General features: G+C 32.3%; 1 protein-coding gene across 1 annotated transcript; it reads left to right on the top strand.

Moving 5' to 3' along the window:
- Nucleotides 1–5799: 5799 nt before the first annotated feature.
- LOC147404534 (short-chain dehydrogenase TIC 32 B, chloroplastic-like) lies at nucleotides 5800–20538 on the top strand. The gene is made up of 8 exons (XM_086440543.1): nucleotides 5800–5975; nucleotides 7569–7800; nucleotides 8598–8677; nucleotides 11390–11543; nucleotides 11970–12048; nucleotides 15509–15593; nucleotides 15686–15738; nucleotides 18899–20538. Exons 1-8 carry the CDS (start codon nucleotides 5861–5863, stop codon nucleotides 19073–19075), a joined length of 975 nt encoding a protein of 324 aa, XP_086296669.1. The 5' UTR covers nucleotides 5800–5860; the 3' UTR covers nucleotides 19076–20538.
- The last annotated feature ends 82 nt before the right edge of the window (nucleotides 20539–20620 follow it).

Genomic DNA, 20620 nt, shown 5'->3' with positions numbered 1-20620 from the left:
CTTAAGGAGGTTGTGTTGTGCATGGTTTATCCAACATTGTCTCTATCGGAACAAATTGAAACATTCAATATTTCTGCGTTAGTGTTTCGTTCTAGTTTAGGGTTGATTGGTGGCATTGACCTTGTTGTCCATGAAGGTTATCTAACTAATAAATTACCCCTACCCCATCACCTCCCTCTAATTTCCCCCCCAGCCCCCTTGCAAATATTTGAAGATGACATTGTCTCTAGATTGGGCCTTCTCTCATGGATTAGTTGAAAAAGACCTAAATAACCTTTTTTTTAACTTTCAATCCAAAAATCTTTGAATTTCTCCCCGAAGCTATTCATATTCAAGCTTTTCAACTGTACCATTAATTATACTTTGCCCCCACTACAATAAAATCTTGGCTCCACCCCTGCTAGAAGGTGAAAAGGTGGGTGTGACATGTATTAATTATGTTGAAGTTCACCCTTATTTTCCCATAAGAGGTGTATGTACTAGAAGTGAAGAAGTGTGGATGCATAACATATTGTTATCAGACGTGATCCATTTATCAATGTGAATTCCAGAGAAGGTGAAAAAGTTGGGTGTGACTTGTATTAATTATGTTGAAGTTCACCCCTATTATCCCATAAGAGGTGTATGTATTAGAAGTGAAAAAGTGTGGATCCATAGCATATTGTTATCAAGGGAGACGTGGTCCATTTATCAATGTTAAATCCCGGGGTGTGACTTGTATTAACTATGTTAAAGTTCACCCTTATTCCACCGCCCCTCCCATCCCCCCTCTTTTACTAATAATAAAACAACGCATTAACACATATGCGGTCGGTACACGACTGACGTGGTAAAAGTACATAATCATAGATCTTTTTCCTTGTGTATCCCGAAGAAAAATATCTATGGTTCTGTGCCTTTGCCATGCTAGTCACGTACAGACCATGTACATTTTAGCCCGTATGTTTATCATGACTCTTTTATTTTTCTCCTTGAGATGAAAAATCTAAACTATAGATGTTGCATCTAGTGTAAGCACATATATTATTATCAAATTTGGGATGTTGGAAGTTCTCTCTATAGGGGAATTCTTTCATCCAATGCATCTTGGAGACATTGGCAAACCCATAACTTTTCATGATATCATTGAAATATAACTAATATTTGTCATTAGTGATAAAAAGTTAAAAGAGTATTTTGATTCTTGCATAGTAAACATTTTTATAAAGTATATAAGGGTGTGTTTGGAAGCGGTAGTTAGTGGGATTTGTAGTTGGAGTGGGTGTTGGTTGGAGTTGGAGTTTATTCTAACACTTTAAAAAAACTCTAGTATTTGGTTTCGTGTAGGAATTCAGTTGTGAATTGTTCACATTTAACTGAGATCTAATATAACTCCTTTATTACTTGGAAAATATTGTTATAGTTAATAAAATTCGACCGAGTCAAAAATATTTTATATTTTGATAAAATAATTAATTTTTGATAATTTAAATATTTATTATCTTAAATAAATATGATTTTGTGATGAAACATATTCGGATATGAGTATATCTATATTTGAATTTTTTATTTGGGTCTGAATCCGAATCCAACCCGAATCGTGTTAGCTAAAACCATATCGAAATCATATTGATTACACAAAATCCATATTCGGATCCGCCCACCGAACTACTTGATTCGGGTCGAATAACTTTGGACTGTTTAACATTTCTTTTCTATTTACTATATTATTCAATTTTACTATTTATTTATTTTCTAAGAATTCATGTTATATTAAAGTAGTAGACAAATTTTTTTTTTGAAAAGTAAAAAGAATAATTTTCAAAGCAAAATATCATTTGGATCTAAGCGGATATAGGGTTGGATGCGTATTTGTCCTAGATCTGACTCGGATTAAAGGACATCAACCCATATCCAGCCCATATTTTTATTTGAATCTACTCCATAGGGTCAAAATCCTCTAAATTCAGATTCAAATCAATTGAATTTCGGATAAAATCTGGCCCATTTTCTTTTTGCAGACTACACGTACCCACCTCCATAACATGTGTTCAATAGTTAATTATAGTCACTTTTATGTGGAAGGGTATATAGAGAATCACAACCTAGGGAGAAAATCCGACCTATTTTATGGCTTATTATAATCACTTTATTTTATTAGAAAATTAAAATTATTTAAATAGGAATCTAGATTATAAATAATGTAAAGTGAGTTGAATGATTTATGTACTAGATGACTCAGGTGAGCCAGTTCGATTTTTAGGATTAAAGATATTTTTTTCTGGAGTTGTAAATCCTACCCAACAACCAATTAGAGTTTTAAAGTGGGAGTTGTAACTCCAACTCCCAAACTACCATTTCCAAACATATTTAATTGTAATAAATGTGTGTACAATGGATGGTTATACAAAAGAAAATTGCTAGTGACTTGAAAAAAATTGAAATAGTACTACCCGAGGACGAATTGTGCAAGAAAATTATCGATGCCTTTTCTCAAGATATGACACTCATACACTCGAGTAAAATTGATGGTTCTTTGCACTTGTAGGGGTACTTTGACAGTTATGTCATGTCACCCTAGCAAGGTTATGTACCAATAAAAAAAAAACATTTTGACTTTAGATATTTAAACTATACCATTTTATAATTAAATTCTAAAATTATTTTATTTAATTTTTAATACAGTAAAAAAAAAAAAAAAACTATATATGATATAATTATGATCTTGCTTGTTTGTTAGTGTCACTACTTCTATCTCCCAACAACAAAAGAAGAAAATAAATCTTATTTTGTTCATTTTGTTTTGATTGTTCTTTTAATGTCTTAACAGCATTTTTTCAAACAAGTCATCTCCATGTTTGTTTTCGGAAACTCTTTTTAGATGTATGGCTTTGATGAATGTTTGGGTCAAACTCAGATTTTCTCATCCCTGGCCGTTAGATCAATTCATGCAGCAATACCAATCAGTCATGCACATTTTGATTTAAATTTAAAAAGAAAAAAAAAAAAAAAAGAGAAAAAAAGGGAGTTTCATATCTACATTGTTATCAAACTATGCTACCTACTTCATCCATCAATTATTACACAACAATAATCCATCTTCATCAGAATTGGCATCTCAACTGCCATCAATTAAAGCCAATCTAATCATCTTTCGGCGTCCTTGAACTTGTTGTACAAGATCTACATCTCCAGATCTTGAAGAACATATTTTCAATCTTAATCATAGATCCTTTTTGTTAAAATAAATGTTGATTAATATTTATTTAAAATTGATTCAAATAAAATTAATTAAGTTTATTTTAAAATGATATTTGAAAGTTACTTTATGGTTGGTGTACTTTTTGTTAAAGAAAAGTAAGTATTTTTTAAAAGAACATTTCTATTGGTTGATAACTTTTCACATGGATTGAAATTTGTAAAAGTTCTTTTAGCTCATTTTTTCAAATCTTTATAAATCCCACATTGCTTTTTAAAATGTTTTGGAGGGATTTTTAAACCTATAAATAAGAATATATTCTCAACTCTTTCTTCATTCCAAAGACTCTCTCCTTGAGAGCTCCTAATGGCTTCAAGCTATATGGAAATTTAATAATTCTTTTTTATTTTATAACTATATATATATATATATATATATATATATAAGTTATAAAATAAAAAAGAAAGAAAGAGAGAGAGAGAAAAATTAAATATTTTATAGGGCCGTCCATTTTTGGATAGGCACCAAGGCCGATCCGAAAGGTGTCGAAGGGGCCTAAGGGTGCTTAACGGATTCCTTGATCCGAATAGGTGCCTAGTAGTTCTAATGGGTTTCATACCTATTGAGATTCAAAAACTATTTACGAATGGGTGTGATTTTTATAATTGTTATATATTTATGGAGATTAATTCTGTTAAGAAAACTAATTCAAAAATTTTTCTACAAAAAGAGGCATTCGTGTATCCGAGATTCTGTGTGACAAATTTTCTCAAAATAGTGCAAATTTTGAGGAAATATACAGTTGTGTTGGAACTGGGCTCTGTTGTATCCTGAAGAGAAGTTCGCCAGCAACCCATCTACATCTTCGTGTTTAATCGGAGTGGGGGCGTCTGTTGTCTATAAGACAACGTAGATTACTACGTGCCTCAGAGCAAATTTTTCAAGTTCTAATTTTTCTAACACTTTTCACTGTGAAATTGAGGGTATATCTTCAAACCACATACTTATATAAGATTGAGAGTTTTTTATCCTTAAAAAGGTGGTGTTTGTGACAAACCACCAACTTCGATCGTTTTTTGCTCATAGAATCCGGGATCCACGAATCAGACACGCCCGTGTATTTAATGGTATACCAATTTACAAAATTACCCTTGTTAGGCTTAATGTGGCACACCCTAAAGAGTTTGTGGGCACTATGACGAGAAATTCTGTGAGCAAAAAAATCACTCCTTTTCTTATTAGTGGAGGTTTAGAAAAGTTAGTTATACTTCAATGCTTCTCACTACACAATCTAGTAGGTAATTGGCTCCAAGAAATTTTTGTTCGCTCTTAGTAATTCTTACAGGTTAGGCTCAATTATTTTTTTTCCTTTATTCATTTATCGCTTTATTGCAGAACAACGACTATTTGTTTTACACTAGATTAAAATTCGTAAACCAATAATCATCAAATTCTTCAACAAATGAACAATTTAATTATAGCCATTAAAGACTATTGATATCAAATATAACTAATCGAATGTCTTTTATTTAAAGAACATGTGATTGTTGGAGGGTACTAAAATATTATATTATTTTATATGGGGATGAACCAAAGAAGACTCATATTATTCACGTGAGGCTTGAGCCTAGACATGCCGCTCCATTTTTTCTCAATATTAGAGATACCTCTTTTGTTTTCAAACAGATAAGATCTCCCCCTTGACATAGGTTTTTACTAAAGGATTAATGTAAACGATCCAAATACCCTCATCTTTAACTCTAGTTGTGACTAGAGTTGGCAATGATCCGAAATATACCTGATGTCCAAATCGATCTTATCTAAAAAATATGAAAATTCAGATTTTTGGATCGGATTCGGATGTACCCCAATTCGATTTGAACATATTTCAATAATTTTTTTTGTTCTTAATTTCATATAAATATATATAGATAAAACATTATTATTATTTTTGATTTCCCTTTATATTTGTAGTAGGAAAGTAGATTTTCTAAAATTTTATATGATTTTATATATTTAAAATGTTTGAACATTGATAATTTGAAAATAGAGCATGTGTTCGGATCGAATTCAGATTAAGGATGAAACGAAATGGATCAAATTTGTTTCACAGATTCATTAATCCAATCGGATTGGATTAGGTACATCATGAAAAAAAATCTAGATCGGTATTGGAGTGGCACTAATCCGGTACCGAACTGATCTGTTGCCAGAGCTATGCTTTTCCCTCTACTACCAATCATCTTCAACCTTAAAATTCTATATCCTTTAACCTTTCAAACTTTAAGAATAAGATCAGAGATTCGGACAAGGCTTTTTCGGAGTGCGATTTTGGAGACCTTTAGAGACTCCACGGTCTCATTGTGCACGTTTATTGCAAAGCAAACCAACATGATCTAATATTTTTGTTATTTTGAAATGCCTTTCAATACACACGGACCAATGGGAATGTTTCAACGGATATCAAGCCGAGAGGTTGATCGAAGATGAGGGCATTTAATTTATTTACGTTAGTCTCTAATAAAAGACCTAGGTGAAAGGGTATCTCTAATATTGACCAAAACACTGAGGGGGCATATCTAAAACTTAATCACCCATTAATTTTCATCTACAACCCTACAAATTACTACAAAAAGCCATTTGGTATCCAACTTTAGCTAGATAGTGTTAAAGATAAACGATATGGGTGTTTGGAGCTGGTTTGGGTGGGGAAACTCAACCCAGTTCGGTTCATCCTCTACCGCTGAAGAAGTCACTGATGGGATTGACGCAAATAGGCTTACTGCCATTGTCACAGGTTCACTATTCCTTCCATTGCTCATTATTCTATATGTGTTTTCTCTCATTCTCATTCTCACTTTCATATAATATTTAATATAATATATTATATTAACCAACAAAATATTCCAAATGATCGATCTGTTCATGATGTAAAAAATAAGGGGTCGAATTCTTTTAAAAACTATGTGAAAAAATGGTTAAATTAGATGGACGGCTAAGTCCCATTAACAGTTAAACTATCTTTTTTTTTTTTTTAAACTATAAGATAATATTAAATATGTAGAGTTTATACTGTTATATCCCGAGGGATGAGGATAAAAGTTTTGTTTTGTTATGTCTTTTTTGTTTTGTTTTTTAACACCATCCACTCATTTCTTCTCCTTCATGTCCAAAACATGTGATGGGGAGAGAACTGTGTGAATGTGTTTGTATTTGTACGAGAGAGAATCTTTGAAGAAAATGAAAAGGAGTTTTATGGATTTTAAGGGAGAAAGAAAGAAAGAGAGAGAGAGAGAATGATTGTGTGTGGTGTTCTTCAAGGAGGATCGATTTCAAATGATTGATAAAGAAATGCTTTTTTTTTTCTTCTCACTTAAGATTTTGAAATCTCTCACTTTTCTCTATAATTCTTGAAGAAAAGTTCTTTTTCTAATATTTATTATTTTTTTTCTGAAAGAAAATACAAGGAAATGATGAAGAGAGAGAGATATTTTAAGGTTCATTCATATTTATTCTTATTTGACCTGTGAGAAGATATTTAGGTAAGGGGCACATCATCAATTTCAACACAAAAATGGACATCTCAACATTCACAAAATGAATTAAAAGGGCATGTTATAATTCTCACCCCCTCACCTTATAATTCTCATGTAAATTTGTTTTGTTTTGCTTATTTTTGTTTTGGTTCTCTTTTAGTTAGATTTTAGAAAATGCAACGTTATCTAAACAAACATAATACAACCTTCGAGGTTGGGTCAAGGGGGTAGATCTACTCTTGCATTTTGTAGGGGTGGCCCTACTATCACTAATTTCGTAGGGGTTTTACTAAAATTCCCTACAATCTAACCACAACAAATAAGCATAATTGGTGATCTCTGCCCATTTGATTTGATTATTTCTCATTAGAATCATGATAATCGGACAACGTTCCTAGACTTAGGGCTATCAATGGATCAGGTCAGAACCGAAATATGATCTGTTCTGAAAACTTTGGGTCTGGATTGATGATTAAGATTTTGACAAGAATCCAATACACTATGTTCCGATCTGATAAGGATCCAATCCAATAAATGTTAGAAATTACATAAATTATTTTATATATTTATTTAAAAAGATGAAGTTTATTTAGATTTTTTGGACATCAAATTGGATTTGGTCCGATCTAGAGTCGATTCCATTGGGTTTGGTACCAAATCAACCCTGATCCATTGACAACCCTATCTAGACTCTGAAGAGTCATTTCGCTAATTTTCACTATTCAATTCCAGTTTACATGACTTTTATTCTTCTCTTTAAATAGATACACATGAAATTAATCCTAGCATCGAAATACCATGCACGTGTCCAGCCTAGAAGTACTTAAGTGAAAAAGTTTATTTATGGATGGCAGGAGCAACAAGTGGGCTTGGAGAAGAAACCGTTAGAGTTATGGCTTTAAGAGGGGCAAAAGTCATAATCCCTTGTAGAAATTTGGAGAGTGGTTTGAGAACTAAAGAAAGAATTCTCAAAGAGAACCCCAGAGCTAAGCTTCAAGTGATGAAATTGGACCTCAGCTCCATCAACTCTGTTACTTCTTTTGCTCAATCGTTCAATTCATCCAACCAACCCTTGAATATACTTATGTACGTAAAATCACTTAACTAATTGGTAAAAATTACTTAAGAAACCCTGATGAGGGAGAGACATGTTTGGATTGACTTCTTCAAGTGCTTCTGGCTCTTGTGGGGAGCCAAAAACACTATATCAATCGTTTGATACATAAGTATTTGGAGAAGTAATTCCGCAAAAGAGTAAAAATAGTACTTCTGAGAGAAGTACCGAGACCAGTACTTCTTAAAACTGTTTTAGCGCGGAACAATTTTGTCTGTCGAACATAATTTGCAGTTCCAATTATACGCTGAAGAGATTTTACATTTTACTCAATATATCCCTTGTCAACTCATCAAAACACAAAATTCTATTAGAAGTACTTCTCAAAAACTGCATCCAAACACAAAACTCTATAAGAACTACTCTAAACAGTACTTCAAAAAGTACTTTTGAGAGTACTTACGTTCTAAGTACTTTTGGCTCTTGTATTCACACGAACCTTTCTTTTCTACTAATCTCATAGTCCATTTAGTTAACTTTTTCTTTCTTTATGAGATTGATGATTCAAATTGTCAAAGTCGATAAATTCAAATCATTAAGATCAACCTTTGATTCAATGACATTTGAACATGAAGTACTGAAAAATCAACAATTCAAATTGTCAAGATCGACTATTTCAATTGCTGATCTTTGACAATTTGAATTTGGGTTATTAATAAGACACCCCAAAACTCAGGGTACATGGTAAGGGCTATTAAGTAATTTTCCCTAACTAATTTGTATGTTTGTATTTTCTTGCTCCATGTTAACTTGTACTTTGTTTGGATAGTAACAATGCAGGAATTATGGCGTGCCCATTCCAACTATCCGTGGATGGAATAGAGTTGCAGTTTGCTATCAATCACCTAGGTAACTCAAATTATGAGTGGTTTCGTTCGTAGTCACAAAGTTCGGATTTGGTAATTATTTAGTGAGGATTCAATTCTATCAATTCAGATAAATTCCGCAAAATTTCATAAAAATTAGATAAAATTTTGGAGATTATACAATTTTTTTAATTTGATTTCATGATAAAACCTATCATCTTTAACCTCTCTAAATCCTATATTTTTCTTGATGAATGTTGAAAAAATTAAAATTTTAGAGGTGAAGGGTAAAAATGTTACCATATTCCATGATTAATTTTCAATTCATCGAATTAATCGAATAACATCTATTTCGGAGAATTTTACAAATTTTTTGAAAAATTCAATGACTTTTGTGATCACTAACATTTTTGTTTTTAGTTAGGCGAGTGGTTTCGTTAACATGTGTCCAAGGGCACACCTTAAGATGCATCAAATACACCTGTTCAAAATTTATTTTACTACCTAAAATGCCCTTACTTTTTTTTGGGTCTTGTACACGTTAAAGTGCAATAAATACACTTTGGAAATTGAATTTTGTACAAAAAATGACCTTAAAATTTTACTTTTTACAGAAATATCTTCACATTCTAATTTCCAAAGTGTATTTATTGCACTTTAATGTTTTCCCTAAGGCACACGACAACAAAATCCATTCTTTTACGAACCAAAAATACCCTCAAATGCTTATGTCCAAGGTATTTTAAACAGTCTGACTAACCTTAGTAAGTTAGTAAAGAATCCACCCTTACTAAGGGCACTTGGCTAAAATATGATCCCATGCTTAAGGTTGTAGAAGACAAAATTCTATGAACTTTCAAAAAAATAATTTCTAAACAAAAATTTATTTTTACAGTTGAATTTTAGATTTTAAATTTAGGAGTTCCAGGGAAGTTCGATATCTGTCCATTTTCAAAATCTTAAGCCCAATTTTTTTTTTTCTTGAATTTCTTTTTACCACCTTTTTCATGAAATTTAGAGGGCTGTGGTGTTGGATTGCCAATGTGGTAATCCAATTTAGCAAAAAGACCCTTAGTAAGTAAGACTTCAAATCTTATAAAATTAGTAAGGAAAGTGTTTTTCTCATTTAAATGCCTCTTAACATGTGCCTAAGGCACATGTTAAAGTGCAATAAATACACCTTGGGAATAAGCATCCGGTTTAAGTCATTTTAGTACAAAATTCAATTTCTCAAGTATATATTTTAAAGGGTAATGATCACATGGGACGTGTTTGTGTAGAAATGAGAGAAGGGTGGGTATTACAGTATTGTTAGTGAAATTCATTTTTAATTAAAATTAAAGGTGGCATGTGCAAACGTACATGCATCAAAAGCACTTATTCATAATTTTAAACATTAATTAAAGGTTTTTTTATTTTTTTATTTTATGAAGATTGTAGAGTGATACTTATATTTTTATAATTGTGAAAACTAAAGTACTAAACAAAAGTACTCGTGAGTTGCAATTTTCTAGGTTTTTGGCCAAAATGACCTTTGATTATATTAAGTTTAAATGTGAAGGAGGTGAGATTCAAGTTTTTCTGGCCAACCACTTCTACTCCTTCTCTCATTATAATATAGAGATTTTAAAATACAAAAGTACCCTTACAATTTTTATTTTTATTTTTTATGATGGGTTTTAGAACAGTAAACTCAATTAGCAAGGGCTAGGTAACTGGCCTTTTCGAACATCATATCTCACCCAAATCCCCTTGAGTACATATATTAGTACGTACCCTTGCATATTACCTTTACATATAAGATTATTGTTAAACTATTTTAATTAGAGTTATAATCTGGTGATTCATGAAAAAAAAAAATAATGATTCCAATTGTTAAAATAAGAAATCCAATGATTAGAATCCAAATAACTCATAGCCTCAGGCATTACATGTGCCCCAAGAGTGAGGACTAGTTCTTCGACAAGACCATGGGCTATGGACTGGGAAGCCTAAATACAACCCTGGTCTACTGTCTATACACTATGTGAAAATTGAAAAATTCTACATAAAAAATTGACGGGCAAAGGCCCACGAATTTTTGAAAGTGAATATTGACGGTCTAGGACCGTCAAAATTCTAGATATTCCCAGATTTGATGGCTTAGAGTTGTCAAATTTTCTCATCCTTCATTAATTTGACAATTTCAAACCGTCGAAAACAAAAATTTGACAATAAAAAATTTGATGCCAATTCAACCCCTTTTTCCGTCGAATTTTATGAAATTTGACGGCCTAGACCGTCAAATTTGAGCTTTTTTCACATTGTGATAGGGATACTTGGTTATTAAAATATATATATATATAAACTCGTGGTGAACCCTTTATATAATTGAATTTCTTACTTTTACAATTGAGCTCAATTGTTTTTTGATCAAATCAATCAGGTCAATAACAAATGTCAAACTGGTAAGATTCGTCGAAGCTTCTTATGTTTTATTATATTTTGATTCACATTTACAAAATTGTTTTAATTTTTTAGTTATTTGATATTAAATTCAATTGGCTAAAACTTCATATATTTAAGTAAAATATTTAATATAATTTACTTAATTTCTCACATTTGATTGGACTGTGACATTGCTATAAAAATCCAAATCCTCAATCAGGACTAAATTTTTTGGATCGGATCAAAATTTTTGATGCTGATCTGATCCATTGACAGTCCTATCATGACCAAAATAATATTTCTCATCTTTCTATATTGCATGATGCAGGGCATTTCTTACTAACAAATTTATTATTAGACAAGCTTAAAACCACAGCTAAAGAAACTGGGATAGAGGGTAGAATAGTCAATGTCTCCTCTATTGCTCATGTGGCTTCTCTGAGATCATGGATGAGTCTTGAGGGACTAAACGACCCAACTAGGTAAAGCTATTTCACACATTTTTTGTTTAAATTCTACAAACTGCTTTTTAGAGCTTCTATTACCACACCAACTTTTACTAAGTGCATCCCAACATACATTATTTTTTTATAAAATCATATCGGATTGGATAAGACCAATTCTAAAAAATTGATTATAACAATACATATCATATTGGATTGGGTCTGGATTTAAAATTGACAGATTCCATTGGGTCCGGATTAAGTTCGGGTCAAATAAATTGCTTTTTGTATTGGTACCAATTTGGTACAATCCGATCCATGAGAACCATATCAATCATTCAACTTTACTCCTTTGGGCTATGAGAAAAAATAACAGATCAGGTGATTGAAAATAGTTTGATCATGTTGATTTTTTTGGCCCAAAGATCTCCTATTTATTTATTCTAATTTTCTTTTGGGGTGTAGGTACAATGGTTATGATGCTTATATTCGATCTAAGCTTGCAAACCTGCTGCATGCAAATGAGCTATCTAGGCAGTTACAGGTAACTCTACCTAAAATCACTGTCACAAAATTGAGAATAAATGTCCTGAGTCCTCACCTATGTTATTGGATTCATGCCTACGACACATGTCTCTATGTTGGAAGTAAGTCCCACTAGTGTTAATTACTAACTTAGTAAGATTTCAACTCTTACTAAGGTTCGTCAAACTCACCTTGTGGCATCCAAAAGTATGATTTGATGGCACAAGTTTGTAGAGGATAAAGTTCTATGAACTTGAAAAATAAGATTAAAAATGTTATTTTTCACCAATAAATTTTAATTTTAATTTTTGGAGTTCCGTAGCCATCCTTTTTCAAAACCTTGGATCAAGTTCTAAAAAACGAAAAAAGAAATTGAATGTTTTTTTTCCTCTTTTGATATGAGTTTTACCATGAAATCTAAAGGACTGCGGCGTTGGATTGCCAATGTGGTTATCCATTTGAGCTCAAGGAACCTTAGTAAGAGTTAAAATCTTATTAAATTATTAAGGAAAGTATTTTTATTTTTTTTAATATTGGAAGACAGTTGTTAAAACTTTGAACCAGAAAAGAAAAAATTCAGAGAAAAAAAAAAAAAAAGAAAAAAAGAAAGAAAGATAGAAACATCTTTTTTGAGATTGATCTAAGGTGTTTAAAGTTGATGGCTACCAATCTCCTAAATTTAAAATTAAAGTTAAAAATGAAAAATAATTTTTTTAAGAAAAATTCAAAGTTCTTATAATTTTTTCCTCCACAACCTTGTGACACTAGATCACGTTTTTGGATCCCACAAGATGATGCGGTGAGGAAACTTTTCATATTGAAATTAGTAAGGAAAGTATTTTTTTTCTAAAATTTTAAAGAGCAATTTACCTTACATGCCTCACTTTAATTTTTTTAATCTGAATTTTACCATAGAATTAGGAGCATTGGGATGTTGGATTGCCAACGTGACCCACATTGTCAATAATGTCTTTTGGATAGAGAGAGTGGATGTTGAGAGGAAATAAGATATCATTGGTATTTGATAGAAATAAATAATAGTATTATAAGTGTAGACGCCCCATTTTTGCCTTAGACCAAGCTTGAGAGCACCAAAAGCCTTCCAAGAAAGGATTTGACACAAATCGATTTTCGAATGATTGCTAGGATCCCACAATGAGCTGACATATAAACTGCATTTGTGATTTTAGCCTGTTATGGAGGTAACAAACGGCCAGGCTTAATTTTTAGCCTGGCCATAGGTTACCATTGACTAGAGTAATAAATTGCACAGTATGGTGGTAATCAACGACCATACTTATTTTTTAACTTGGCCGTACATTATCAATGGCCAGAAGGAAATTTTGCACTGCCCATTGGTCACCTAAGGCCAATTTTGTTAGATAGTTAGGAAGTCTATGTGCATTCGAATTTGTTGAGGGTTAATTACCCTTTAAGCCTCATTTAATAGCTTTTTCCTCAAGAAAATCCTTCCATTTTATCTTCTTACCCATCGTTTAATTTCTTAATAAACCTATCACCAAGGTTTTCTTGTAAATTCTCATTTTCTACTAACAAGGACCTCTGATCAAGTTGATCCCCACTTGAAGCTAATTACCCCACTAACTTTGATTTGTTGAGACCCATTAGAGGTAAATTCCCTTTCTATCCCTTCTACACTCTTCACCATTCAAAGGATTTTCAAGGTATTCAATGTAAAATGATCAAATTCTAAAGTTTTTGACTAATTTGTCTACCCTAGAGAACTTTCTAGAATTTGTACCTAATGACCAATCCATCCTTAATGTATGACCATATTTAAGGCAAAAAGGGAGGAGGAAAAGGAGAAGGAGAATTTTTGTCCAAATTTCTCTTCAAAGAGGGGTGTTTTAGAAAAGAGACAATTCTGTCCAAATTACTTCCTAAAGCCTTCGAGCCTACCTAAACTTTATCTAAATCCATTCCTAAATCTCCAAGAACCTCCAAGTAGAAGAAGAAATAAGAAGAAGAGAATGAAGGTGGGGTTGAACCCTATTCTCCCCCTTTCTAAATCCCTTTTCTATCGTGCTACATGCAAATGAGTTATCTAGGCATTTACAGGTAAGTTAACATCACTGTCACAAAATTTAGTAATTTTTTTTTGTTAATTAGGAAATTTCATAAAATAAGGGATCAATCAAGTAAATCAAAGAATCAATGGACTAATCAACAATTTTCTGAAAACCAAAAATTACCAACCTTTAATCTTCAATCATAGGATTCTATCTTGTTCAACTTTCAAATCTCAAGAATAAAGTAAGAGTTTTTAGGGAGATTGAAGATGTGTTGTGTAAATGTCTTGTATTCTATTAGGGTACAGGGGGCAACGCCCTATTAGGGTCTTGTTGACCGGTCAGTGGTTAGGAGAGCAGGGGATGCACACCTTTGTCCAGAGGCTCGGGGGTGGAGTCCCAGACCAATTTTTATTTTATTTATTTATTTTATTTTATGATTTTTAAAAAAAGGTATTTATTTAAAATTTTCTTAAGGGTTTCTATTTTTGGGTAGATGGACACATTTTTCTCTATTCTTGTTTTTGTTAGAGATCTCTAGGGTTATAAAACTCAAAGAAAATAGTGTGATTGGATTTTTTTTATCTGATCTGTGGACTTAAGTATTCTGTTGAACTGCGTATATCCTTGTGTTTTGTATGCAATTTTCTGTTATTTTTGCTATTTTGTTTTTCATAAAATGATTTTTTTTTTTTTTTTTCGAAGAAACCTTGAAAAGAGTTATTTGTATAATCAATGAAATAATTCCAATTGTATTTTTTTGAAACTTTCTTAGACTTATCCGAATAAAATTGAAATGACCCCCACCAAATAATTGCCTAATCAAACTTTGTTTAATTATTAAGCTTAAGATGATATTTCAAGCAAAATAAACTTTGTTTAATTACGAACCATATATTGCATTGAACTCGACTTTAGTTGAACTGTCTGAAATGGCCACTGGATGGTATCGTCTCTCCAAGGGTGTAGATTATATATGTCCTAACCCCTATTAACCAGGCAATTAATGGCCTTATTCATGCAATACATACATATCAAACTGGCCATGACATTAAGGCTTGACTTAGGCTCACTATGGGTCCAGAACTTTCACACAAAGAAAGCACAAACCACATTAAGATCGATAGCAACAACAGACCATATACAAACACATATTTAGTCCAATCCCATAAAGATCACTAATGGAAGAGCATTTGAGTAAGAGTTTATAAATAAACTAAAAAAGAAAGAAAGATAGAAAGATTTGTGGTCCAAGGGCTAGACTATTAGGCCTTTAGTCTCATCATCTTTGCATTTATAAGAACCCAATGGACAGAGAGTTATGGGCCAATCTATGATCCCTTTCTCTTTACCTATGAGACAGGTTGATTGGTTGTTGGGACACTTTTATGTACAAAGTAATTAGTCTAAGATAATCCTAACAAGTATTTATCAAACAAATTGAATCAGGAAGAAGGAGCTAATGTGACAGCAAACTCTCTCCATCCAGGAGCTATAATTACTGATTTAATCCGTCATTCATCAAATTTAAAAGGTGAGTATGATGGAGCTTTAATTATTATTAATAAAAAAATGACCTCCAAATTTTATTAGTTATATCTTATCTTTTTTTTTTTTTTTTTCCAGCATTTATTTGGGCTTCTCCCTTAATGAAGCCTTTTCTGAAAAGCATTGCCCAGGTATGAAAACACTTCATTTTTCACATTCATCTTCTTTTTTATAATTTCCTAAAAATGATTTTCTAGAGAAAATATGAAAACTATAAGGGTATCACAAATATTCATCATAACGTGGGGAACTGAAAGACAAATGCTTAGCACCACAGTTCTTTACAGGAGCGTGGCACTAACTCTTCCCTCATTTAAGGTGAATGGCTCTGCCTTGTGAAATTATTTGAGATATCTCCTTGTATTTTCAAATCAGTGACATGATGCTTAGACCCTGGTCTTTTCTTATAGGCTAATGGTAAATGATATAAAAATCATTATTTTTTTCTTCTTCCCCTATTTTTTCGAACATGGACGTACCTCTTGACCTTGGTCTTCTCTTCTAGACTAATACAAAATGAACTAAAACAACCCTCGACTTTCCCTTCCAATATCAATCATCTTCAAATTCAACTTTTTTGATGATGATGACATGACAATCATGGTTTCATTGCATAGATTTTAAACTCATCGATTTGAAAATGACTTGATTGGATTGGATTTTGTAGTGATTTACCCCTAAGAAATTTGAGTGTAATCATGGAATTAATTGACTTCAACTTGGAATATATTGAGTCAATTGTTAGCTAGGCAAAATCAGCTCAAAGACTAAACTTGAGTTAAGTTAGTTAGAAACTTAATTGAGTTATTTTTGTGGAGAACTATTTTATTTATTTAGAATATTAAAAATAAAAAATGTAATACATTTTATTTGACCCATTCAAGTCGACTTGACTCGATAGACATCCAAGTGAAGTAGAGATTTTGAGTTTCGGGGTTTTTAGTGATTCATGCTCCTAACTTTGACAAGCTAGAATTTTATGCCTCATCTCTTATGAATTGGCATTTTACCCTTATACTTTACCAAAAGACCTAAATATTCCTCAACCTTGTCAAGTTTGTAGCAGATGGTATAGATAATTTTATGCAAAACTTCTCATTGAAGCTTACTTCGTTATTTTTACAAGCATCTTCCTTCTCTTCTCCATGAAATTTTGGTTGTAGGTATTTTGCTCTCTCCTTTATTTTTACACCTTTAAGCTACTGGTATATTGGTCGTTCCTCCATTTTTACATGATTAACAACAACGAAGCTCCATTCTTAAGTAAAGAAACTCCATCTTTATATAACTACACTTTTGGTATTGGCTCCAACCTCCATACTTTCCATCCATTTGTCTCCTCTTCCTCATAGTAAGAAATGTAAAAAAGAGGAAGTAAATAAGATTACGCAACATGGCATAACAATATACACATGACGCCTTTATAAAGTCTAATATCATTAGATGATATGTTATGTTACAAATAAATTACGCTATAGTACAAAGATAATACACTTCGTTACCAAGGTGCTTTCCCATTTTTCAATTACATCTTCTTCTTTGTACTTATGTTTTCAATCTTCTTTTAAAACATCTTTTCCATCTGAAATCTTCATCTTCATTTTCTTCAACTATTTCGATGAAAACTTCAAGAAAAATGACAGTGAGGTGAGAGAAATATAATATATTATGAAAAAAATATAATAATTACACCTGTAAAGGAAATTATTTGACATCTGAAAAGATGTGTGACGACTTAGCATGACATGATGATATACACAAGATAACTTTGTAAAGTTTGATATAATTCGATTAAGCATTGTGTTATAAATAAATTACGCTACGGTACGAAGGTAATACACTTCGTAACAAAGACGATTTCCCATTTTTCAACTACTTCTCTTTCTCCGGTTGAAATCTTCTTCTTAATTTTTATATGTGTTTCCAATCTTCTTTTGAATGCACTTCTCTGTCTGAAATCTTCTTCAACCATTTTGATGAAAGCTTTAAAGAAAATGATAGAGAGGTGAGAGAAATATATTTATTATGAAAAAGTGCAATAATTACACTGACAATGGACTGTAATAACAAGTTTAGCGTCAGATTAGGGTAAAGGGCATTTTGGATGTGAAAATAAACTTTTTTGCTTACGTGGCAACTTTTGAGGGTAAACTCCCAAACCATAAGAGATAAGGCCCGAACTCCTAACTTGTGAAAGTTAAGAGCCTAAATCACTTAATACCCTTTGAGTATTAAAACTATGAATGACGTGACTTTTAAACCTTGGTCTTCTCTTATAAGCTAATGGTAAATGATATAAAAACCCTTATTTTTTTCTTCCCCTATTTTTTCAAATCTAGAGATACCATTTGATCTTAGTCTTCTCTTATAGACTAATACAAAATGATCTAAAAATCCTAGCTGCACTTTCTTAACCATTACAACAAAGCTGCCTTCTAATAGTAATAGTTTAGCACATTCTTTATTGCGGGTCCTGAAGCACAAGGTTTGTTCAATATGTTGGGGTTAATTAGGCAGTCTGTGGACTTTTGTTGGTCTCTTTGACTTTTCTTTCCAAAATCAATTATCTTCAACTTTTTTGAGGATGATGACATGACGATCATGGTTTTATTGCATAGATTTAAAACTCATCTACTTGAAACTAACTTGACTTGATTGGATTGAATTTTGAGGTGATTTAGCCCTACAATTCGAGTGAAGTCATGGAATTAATTGACTTCAACTTGGAATATATCAAGTCAATCGTTAGTTAGGAAGAATCAACTCAAAAAATAAACTTGAATTAAGTTAGGTTAGAAACTTGATTGAGTTATTTGGTAATATGTAATATTTTTGTGGAGAAATATTTTATATATTTTGAATATTATAAATAATGTTTTAAATATTATAAATTTAATACATTTTTATTTGACCCATTCAAGTCAACTTGACTCGATAAACATCCAAGTGAAGTCGAGATTTTGAGTTTTACAACTAAATTTATTTATTTATTTATTTATTTTTTAACTTTTTTGAGGGTGGGCTAATTACTATGAGAGAAAAACATTATGATACCTTACAAAAAAAAAAAAAAAAGAATAGCTTTGAGATGTCAGAAAATCATTTTGTAGAGGAAAAAGGGAGGGGGGCGGTGGAAATCCAATTTTCCTCCCAGGGTGGAAAATCACCCAAGGTGGAAAATTGAATTCAAGGGGAAATACAACATTTTCCCACTAGTTTTCAATGGGAAATCAAACAGACCCTTGGCACTTGACCTGACTAATTAAGGTTGTGAAATTTGATGTCTTATAGGGTGCATCGACAACTTGTTATGTGGCTCTCCATCCTGACTTGAAAGGTGTCACTGGAAAATACTTTGCCAATTGCTGTGAAACTCAACCTTCTTCTCAGGCTCAAAATAAGGATTTGGGCATGAAGCTTTGGGATTTCAGCAATGACTTGCTTAAGAGCACTAGTGGCCCAAAATGACACCAAACTAAAGACCTTTGACACTAATATTTCCCAATCTTTGTTAGTATAACTTGACAATAAAGTACTTATTTCCATTTTCCCATCAATTGGTTTTATCTCAACTTTTCTTTTAAGGCACATAATCTTAAACTTTTGCTTATAAGGTTTAGGTTGATGATATGTCGGCCATTGTTCCAGTAGCTTGCTCTTAGCCCTAGAAAGGGCTTGACACTGACAATTAGGACGTGACAATGATGATGCTTGAATGGGGGGTATATATAAGTTAATTAGCGAGTTTTTACATTTGTTGAAGTTCACCCTTATTGTCTCATAAGAGGTGTATGTATTAGAAGTGTGGATGCCTAGCATGTTGTTATCAATGTTGATGTGGTCCATTTATCAATTTGAATTCCAGAGGACAGGGACAAAGCTTGTGGGGCAATTGCCCCCATAGAACTTTGAGATAGTCTTGTATTTTCAATTAAATACATGCCTCATTTGCCCCCACTCACTCATCTCCCTCCTTATTTGCCCCACCTCATCACCTCCCTCCAATTTTTTCCCACAGCCCCCTTGCAATTTTTGAAGATGCCATTGTCTGTTGATTGGGCCTTTTCTTGTGGATTAATTGGAAAAGACCTAAATAGCCTTTTCTTTAACATCCAACCAAAAATCTTTTAATTTCTCCCCCAAACTATTCATATTCAAGTTTTTCAATTCTACCATTTATTATACTTTGGCCCACTACAATAAAATCTTGGCTTTGACCTGCTAGAGAAGGTGAAAAAGGTGAGTGTAAATTGTATTAATTATGTTGAAGTTAACCCTTATTTTCCCATAAGAGGTGTATGTAAAGTCAAGAACTGTGGATGCATATATAACATATTGTTATCAAGAGTGACGTAGTCCATTTATCAATGTAAATTCCAGAGAAGGTGAAAAAGTTGGGTGTGACTTGTATTAATTATCTTCAAGTTCACCCTTATTGTCCCATAAGAGGTGTATGTATTTGAAGTGAAGAAGTGTGGATCAATAGCATATTGTTATATATTAAGGGAGACATGGTCCATTTATCAATGTGAATTCCTGGGTGTGACTTGTATTAATTATGTTGAAGTTTACCCTTATTCCACCCCCTCCCCTCCCCTCCCCCCTCTTTTACAAATGATAAAACAATGCGTTAACACATATGTGATCTGTACATAACTAACATGGTAAGGGCTCATAACCATAGATCTTTTTCCTTGTGTATCCCAAAGAAAAAGATCTATGATTTTGTACCTTTGCCACGTTAGTCACGTACAGACCATATACATTTTAGCACATACGTTTATCACGACTCTTTTATTTTTCTCCTTGAGATGAGAAATCTAAATTCTAGATGTTGCATCTAATGTAAGCACGTATATTATTATTAAATATGGGATGTTGGAAGTTCTCTCTATAGGGGAATTCTTTCATACAATGCATCTTGGAGACGTTAGCAAACCTCACAACTTTTCATACTATCATTGAAATATAACTAATATTTGTCATTAGTGATAAAACGTTTAGGAGTGGGTG

The sequence above is a fragment of the Akebia trifoliata genome, chromosome 4 (assembly GCF_017979445.1).
Source record: "Akebia trifoliata isolate Shusen 1 chromosome 4, ASM1797944v1, whole genome shotgun sequence".
NCBI lineage: Eukaryota > Viridiplantae > Streptophyta > Magnoliopsida > Ranunculales > Lardizabalaceae > Akebia > Akebia trifoliata.
The sequence above is the reverse complement of the archived record's forward strand: the minus strand, read 5'-3'. Positions and strand labels throughout refer to the sequence as shown.

Excerpts from the sequence above, each read along its gene's own strand:
- LOC147404534 (XM_086440543.1), top strand. The coding sequence starts at position 5,861 with ATGGGTGTTTGGAGCTGGTTTGGGTGGGGAAACTCAACCCAGTTCGGT. Across the intron at positions 5,976-7,568 it reads GCTTACTGCCATTGTCACAG|GAGCAACAAGTGGGCTTGGA; the intron begins GTTCACTATTCC and ends TATGGATGGCAG. Across the intron at positions 15,739-18,898 it reads TTCTGAAAAGCATTGCCCAG|GGTGCATCGACAACTTGTTA; the intron begins GTATGAAAACAC and ends GATGTCTTATAG.